Source organism: Vespa mandarinia, unplaced genomic scaffold, assembly GCF_050613455.1.
Source record: "Vespa mandarinia isolate Hongniang unplaced genomic scaffold, ASM5061345v1 scaffold_52, whole genome shotgun sequence".
Lineage (NCBI taxonomy): Eukaryota > Metazoa > Arthropoda > Insecta > Hymenoptera > Vespidae > Vespa > Vespa mandarinia.
The window spans coordinates 1-8,396 of record NW_028197186.1 but is presented as its reverse complement, the minus strand read 5'-3'; the positions used below and the strand labels follow the sequence as shown (position 1 = coordinate 8,396).

Sequence of the window (8,396 nt, the reverse complement as noted above, 5' to 3'; positions counted from 1 at the left end):
TGGATAAGTCAATACCGCACGAACTAACCGAGCGAAATAAGCTGGATCCCTTGAATGTATCCTTATCATTGCTAACCCGATTTAATCGAGATCCATTATTCGATCGGATCATTACTTTTGATGAAAAATGGAATCTATACGACAATGGAAAAGGTGTGCTCGGTGGCTTGATGGGGATGATGCTTGTGCTCATACTCCACTGCCATCACTTCATCCACGGAAAATTTTAATCACAGTTTCGTGGAATGTGACTGGAGTAATACACTATTCATTCCTTCGAACTGGACTGACAATTACAGCCGAAAAGTATTGCCAGTACATTGAAGAAATGCATGAAGAATAGAAAAATAAACAGCTATCACTAGTTAATCGGCATGGCCCAATACTTCTCCACGCTAACGCTCGGCCGCATAGATCGTACAAAACAATTACGAAATTCAATGAATTAAAAATATGGAATTTTGCAACACTCAACTTATTCACCGGATCTTTCGCCAACCGACTTTCATTTATTTAAACATTTAGAACTTTTTTTACGGGCTAAACAGTACGAAAATGAAGACAGTCTGAAAAATGGCATATCAGGATTCTTTGATTCTAAAGATCAGAATTTCTTAAAGACAGGCATCTATGCATTAAAATCTCGTTGGGAAAAGAGTATTGAAGTATCCGGAGCATATTTTGATTAAATAAACAGCTTTTGGAAAAAGATATACAATTCAATATATTCACCTAGGGATCCGACATTTCATTCTCACCATCATAATATTTCGACGTGTAAAGAAAATGTTATGGGAATGCCTCTCGAACCAATGCGCCTTTCGCACTTGCTTATATTCTTATTAGTCAGGTGAAATACATCAGAATACCACTCGAGAAAAGAGTTATCTGTCTTGGTAAAACTCTGCTAGTCGAAGAAAAGTAATACGAGCGATTAGTGAACAAATGCGACTGTCAGTCTTGAAAATTTCCGACTAGTCGGGCGAAAGTTGTGAGATAATCACCCAAACATATGTCGAACATGGAAATATTTCGACTAGTAGGGTGAAAGTTATACGAGTGACCCTCGAATCAATGAGGCTGTTATACTAGGAAATATGCCGACTAGTTGCGGGAAACTTATGCCAATGTTACGCGAACGTAAACGGCTGCTGGACTTAAAAGTATCCCGCCTAATCAAAAGAGAGTTATGCTAGTGCCTCTCGAAATAATGCGAATGTCGGAAATGGAAATAGTCTGAGTACTCGAGGAACAGTAATTCGAGTGACTTGTGAGCCTATACGAATGAAGTGCTTGGAAATATTACGACTAGTAGGGGGAAAGATAAGCATGTGCCTGTCGAATCAATGTGACTGTCGTATTTGGTAATTATCCGACTTGTCGAGTGAAAATTATGCGAGTGACTCCAGACCCATTGCTACTCACGGACTTAGAAATATATTTACTATTCGAGCGAATGTCATGCGAGTGACACTCGACCCAATGCGACTTTTGTCCTTGGAAATATTTTATTTTGTCCTTGGAAATATTTATTATAGGGAAGGTTATGCGAGAATCTCTAGAAACATTGCGACTGTCGAAATAGGAAACATTCCGTCTACTTAAGGGAATTTTATGCGCATACCATTCGGACCAGTGTGTCTTTCGGATATGGATATATTCCAACTAGTCAAGGGAAATTTGTGCAATTGCTTCTCGAACCAATGCTACTGTCGTACTCGGAATTTTCCGACTAGTCGCAGGAGATTTGTGGGAGATCTCTCAAATCATTTCGACTAACGGACTTGGAGGGAAAGATATGCGAAAGCCTCTCGAAACAGTACTACTGTAGGACATCTAATTATTTCGACTAGTCGAGGGAAATTTATTCGAGTGCCTCCCAAAAATGCGTCTGTCGGACCTAAATATATTCCAACCAGCCGAGGGAACGTTATGTGTGTGCCTCTCGTACCAATGCGACTGTAGGACCTAGATATATGCCGACTAAACGAGGGAAAATTATGTGAAAGGCTTGTGAACCAATGAGAGAGTCGTACTTTGAAATATTCCGACTAGAGGAGGGATAGTTATGCGATTGACTTGTGAAACAATGTGACTGTCGGTCCTGAAAATATTCCGACTTTTCGAGGGAAAGTTATGAGAGTGTATCTTGTAGCAGTGGGATTGACGGACTTGGAAATATCCCGAGTTGACGAGGGAAAGAGATGCGAATGCATCGCAAACCAATGCGGTTGTTGGACCTAAAACTAATCTGACTAGTTGTTGAAAAGTTAAGAAAGTGCACCTAAAACCAATGTGATTTTCGTACTTATCAATATTTCGATTAGTCGAAGAAATGTTATGTAAGTGACATATGAACCAATGGGACGGTCGAACTTAGAAACGTTCTGACTAGTCGAGAGAATGTTAGGCAAGTGTCTCTCGTACAAATGTCGCTGCCAAACGTGGAAATATTCCGACTAATCGAGGTAAAGTTATGCGAGTACCTCCTGATACACAGCGACTGTTGGACTTAAAAATATTCAGATAGGTTGAGGAAATCTTATGCAATTGCAACTCTAATCAAATGTACAGACGGACTTGGAAATATTACAACTAGTGCGAGAAAAGTTATGCGAGTGTTTTCCGAACTATTGCAGTTGTCGGACTTGAAAGTATTCCGAATAGTAGAGGGAAAATTATGCGAATGACTCCCGGAACTATGCGACTGACGGATTTGGAAATACTTAGACTTGACGAGGGAAAGTTAAGCCAGTGCATCTCGAACCAATGCGGCTGTCGGACTTGGAAATATTTCTTATAGTCGAGGGAAAGGTTTGCGAGAAACATGTGAACCAATGCTACTCTCAGACTTGGAAATATTCCGACTAGACGAGAAAAGGTCATGCGAGTGCCTCTCGAACCAATGTGGCTGTCAGACTTGGAGATATTCAGACTTGTCGAGGGAAAGTTATGCGAGTGCTTATCGAACCAATTTGGCTGTCGGACTTGGAAAAATTCCTCTATTCCCAATGTTTCAATCTTTGGCATTCCTTCCACCTTTAAGATTAAATAAACCTGGACTCAAATAACAGTTATCCACATAAAGGATATAGCTCTTTCCAAGATAAAACATCATAAGTGAACTATTGTTCTCGTTTTTCCAATAGTCTTATATTCGCTATCTATTACGATACATTATTCTGCATAAACAATCATAACTTGTATACATTTTGTCTGATATTTATTGAGAATAAAGAATTTCATGTCAAATCTGCTTCTTTTTAGAGGAATGTATTGTTTGAAGGACACCAGCCGCCTTTTATACAATAGTAAACTTTCGTCAATACACAGCCATTGGTAAAGTTGAAATGATTGACTTTTCGTTTCGATCAGAATGTCATTGATATGTTAGGAAAAATATACAGGTTTATCGTAATATATCGTAACATAACGAAAAACCTGTATGTTTTCTTAACATATCAATGACGTTCCATACTCTGCATAAACGATCATTAGTACGTTCGATATCATGGGTGAAACGTAGCATTCCTAACAATTTAAAATAACGATCTCTAGTCATTATATCTGCATGAATATGACTATGCAGTCATATGACAGAATTTGTCTTTATTTCAGTACTGCATTTATGACAATTCTTTGTTGCGGCTGGATTGCGTCATTGGATCAGGTAGTTGCCCCATCGCCACCAGCTGTCAATGTCATTTCATTCTGTACCGAAAACGATTTTGCCAGAGCACTTGGCTAGGGAGATTGTTACACCGACGGTAAAATATTATCAAGTATTGGTGAAAACAAGACAATATTGTTGGACAGATTAGTTGTAGAAAAAAGTTCTGACATTCAAAAGAGAAGGTCAATAATTTTTTCTTATTTGGCATAGACACTCACATAGCCCTTGAGTTTTATAGGTAAATTGAAGCCAAAGATGAATTCAATTGTTTCGAGTTTTATCCCACTATCTGAATAAAGAATCAAGCACATGAAAAAAGAATAATAAATATTTCTTACTTTAAGTTTCGAGAGAAAATGAAATTTTTTTCCTTCGTAGTAAATGTAGCGTGAAGAACGTAAGAATCAATGGAAAAATGAGAGAAAGAGAAAATAAAATAATAAAAATGTTAATATTCCTTACTATCAATAAATAATTACTTCTGTCGCATATCAACGTCGTGCACCATAATAAACTAGGCATTTCAAAATCTTGTTTAACGTATCGCAATAATTTCTCCGTTATTCTCTATAATTTATATATTTAATCAAATATATATGTACATTTATTTAAAAAAATAAATGTGATAATATCGAATAGCAATTTCCGTATCGCTCTATGTTTATTCCTTTTATATTTTTTTCCTCAATATTTTATTTTTTTTCTCCTTTTTATAATGACAAAAAGACCTTGAAAAATGGCAACAAATCATTGATGTTTGATCCATTGAACCAAGATGCTATGACGGATTTGGTACTTTTATGGAATATCCTAGCGAAAAATTAGAATGTGGACGTTTCCTAGATTATGAGTATATCCGATTACATATATGCATTTGTGTATACCATTTGGTAATGATACATTGGAGATATACAACTGACAAATATATAGGATGTCTGAAAAGTATGAGACCGAATTTATATTGCTTATTACTGAGGTCTAAAAGATGAAGAAGGTTTATGTAAACTTATATCCAAAAATGCTTTATTAAAGGATGCATGCTTTTCGCATATACTGATATTTTGAATAAATTTTCGTACAAGCTTTAACAAATAATAAATGAAAATTATACGTGTGAATGCAGAATAATGAATCGCCGGTTAGAAACATCAAAATTGAAGAAAAAAAGAAACAAAAGACAAAAAATATGTTTTCTCCTTCACTTTAGATTCTAGAGTACTTTTAAACACATTTGAGATCTTTCTCTTTGTTTATAAGATTGATTGTACGCGATGTGCGTATAATAGAATTGAAATTATTATTAATATTATTGTTATGATTATTATTATCAGAGAATGAATACGTATACGTATTACGATAGAGAGATAGAGAAAGAGAGAAAGAGAAAAAGTGAGAGAGAGAGAGTAAGCGAGAAAGAGAGAGAGAGAGAGAAAGAGAGATTAGACGTGCTTATTCTAATAGCGTTTCGCGGTTTCGACGTTTGAATAATAACATGTATCACTGTAAATGACGAACTTAGAAGGTTATAGGCGATTATTATCAAAAATGAATGCAAACAATTTCTACATGCTCTTAATGTGTATGTGTGTATGTTAGAAGATTATAGAGCTAGCTAGTTGTGTGTCTGTATATAAATGTGAGATATCCCGGCCACAAATAGACAGAAGAACGGAAAGTTCCAGAATCTTCCGGGTCGTATGTTGTGTATATGTGAGACAAATTCGTCATGATCATGGTCTTTGCGAGGTGCGTATGTTTATGGAAAGAAAAGTAGAGCTGAAATATTGGGAAAGAAAAAGAATAAAGTTGAAGTAAAGAAAGTGGTGGATAACGTCTTTTCAAGCTACAATAGACAAATGCATTACACAAATTGCTATAAATATATAATCAGAATGACAATAAACTAAAATATTCCTATAATAAGAAGCGTTACACATATTGATGTCCTTTATAATACGGTTCGTATTGAAATCTAAGATAAAATGGGTTGTCTCCAGTTTTATATCCATGTCTGATATAATTTTTTTCTTTACCTTCATTAGAAGAACCTTCATTATCTGCGGCATATATATCCGCTCCGTATTGTCGTCTCTATATCTTCTAGAATAATTATATAATAAAAATGAAACTATCTTTCAATTCTATTATTTACATATAAAATAGCATTTCTAAAAAATAATTTTGAATATTTATAAAATATAACAATTAGAGGTTATATATTTTTCTAATTGATTTTCAACATATATCTAATATTAATAATAATACAACAGTATTCAAAATCGCAAAGACTTTAATTCGATTTATTTAAATATCTAATTAACCTCATACATGCATGAGTACTAAATTAAAAAAAAGTTTCTCACATCTCTTTTTAAAGTTAACAGGTCGAAGAACTGACAATACTACTAGAAGTATACTTCCTAACATGGATAATGCTCTATCTCTACCATTTTTTGCTATTTTCTATTTAAAAGTTGTTTTCCTTGTAATTATTATTATTTGGAATGTACTGATCATTCAATAATATATACCATCAGAACCAAGTTTCACACGGATAGATATATATATACACATTCCTTATGGTGGACATACCCGCTGCAAATTATATTGATTAGTATATATTTAGTATAAGTTTGTATATATATATATATATACATAGATACAGGTGTACATATATTACAGTATATTTCTATGTATAATCTGAAAAGAATGGATAATGGTTAACAGGTGCAATATACTACCGCTAAAGTTAAACAATAACATTAGAAAATATATTGAAAAGGGTCTAAAGGCATAATTTGTTTTATCCAATGAAATAACATAGTTTACGTTAAAGATTCTCAGTACATTTCTAAAGAATAGTGCATTCTTAGAGCATTACAATTCATTTATTTCACAATTAAAATTTGAACCATGTGCTAGAAGTGCTAGAATAATTGGTGAAGAAGCAACTAGAAGGGTATTTGCAAATTAATGATATGAAGAAAAATCAATCTAGCTTTAAAAAGGAGTACTCGAGTGAAAGTGCAAATTAAATTGCCGTTGACAAGTGGAAATTAGCAATTAGCAATGGCAAAATGGTGAAAGTAATTTTCATGGATCTTAAGCGAACCTTTGAAACAGTATAGAGATTAAGACTAATTTCAAAACTGTATCGATATGGAAATAGACAGAATGTTTTAAAATGGTTAAAATCATATTTAAATAATGGAACGCAACAATTATTTTTCAACGTATAGATGGTCACATTCAATTAACGCTGAGCATGGAGATTCACAAAGATCCTGTATTGGTACTATCATTACTTATTATAGGCATAAATGATGTAATCAGAATATACTCCGTAGGGTGTAAAATAAAAATGATTGAATTAATTCATGCTACTGAAGAAGCAAGCATAAAGTTGGATATGAAAATGAAAAAGATGTTTAATATACCAGAGGAATGAAAACATATGAATAGATTGAAAATAAATGCAGAAATGACGAAATCGTCATCAACATCATCATCATAGTCATCATCATAATCATCATCATCATCATTATCAACACCACCACCACCACCACCGCCACCACCTCCACCACCATCATCATCATTATCAACACCACCACCACCACCACCGCCACCACCTCCACCACCACCACCGCCACCACCTCCACCACCATCACTACCACCACCAACATCATTATCATCATTATCATCATCATCATCATCATCTATATCATTACTATAATTATTATTATTATTATTATTATTATTATTATTATCATTATTATTATTAACCACGGAGGGGGCAAAGATGCTGCTCAACCAGGTAATTCGCAAGGTCATCTCATGGATGGAAGACCACGGGCTATCTCAAGCATCTCAGAAGACAGAGATCGTGCTATTTACGAAGAAGCGCAACAACACCTTGCAAAGTTTCATTTTAGGAGATGCAGCGATCAAGACTAAGTCGGCTGTCAAATATATAGGTATAATGCTCGACAAAAACCTTAATTATGGAGAGCATATATTCAGGGCAGCCGACAAGGCGGCAAAGGTTGTAGCCTCGCTTGGCACACTCATGGCAAACGTCAACAGGTCCCGACTGTTAATGAGGCGCCTACAAATGCGCGCCACCAAAGCAGTGATGCTGTACGGCGCGGAAGTTTGGGCCTGCTACACGTGAAATACCGCAAGCACATAGACACGGTACAGAGGAGGGGCGCTCTCCGAATCATGTGTTCTTACCGCACGATCTCTGTTCCCACGGTGCTAGTGTTCGCGGAGGTGGTACCGATCAATATACTAGCACAGGAGAGAAAATTCCTCCACAACTAAAGGCTCTTTCTGGGAATGGAGGAGACATCAAGCTCGCCGGGTCTACCAGCATCGAGACCTGGCAAAGCAGTTGGGAACAGGAGCATCGGGGCAGATGGACTGTCAGACTCACCAGCCAGCTAGTTAGCTGGCTAAATCGGGAGGCGGAGGAGGTCGACTTCTACCTCACACAATTTTTGATAAGACATTTTGGAGTTTATTCTTACATCACAAAAATGAGGAAGGTTGCAGACGGCAACTGTCCCTATGGCGATTTTACCGTCGACAACACCCACCACACATACTTCAAATGTGCCCGGTGGAGCGTCGAACGACTCGCCTTGGAGAAAGACTTTGGAAAATACTCGCCAAACAATGTTGTCGAGAAAATGCTCCGAGGTCAGGAAGAGTGGAACAAGGT

General features: G+C 36.1%; 1 protein-coding gene across 1 annotated transcript; it reads left to right on the top strand.

Annotated features, from left to right (window-relative positions):
* Nucleotides 1–7,472: 7,472 nt before the first annotated feature.
* Nucleotides 7,473–8,374, top strand: LOC118450903 (uncharacterized; the record flags this gene model as incomplete). Its single annotated transcript, XM_085664371.1, has 2 exons — nt 7,473–7,715; nt 7,825–8,374. Coding segments are annotated over exons 1-2 (793 nt in total), but the record flags the coding sequence as incomplete, so codon positions are not given.
* Between the last annotated feature and the right edge of the window lie 22 nt (nt 8,375–8,396).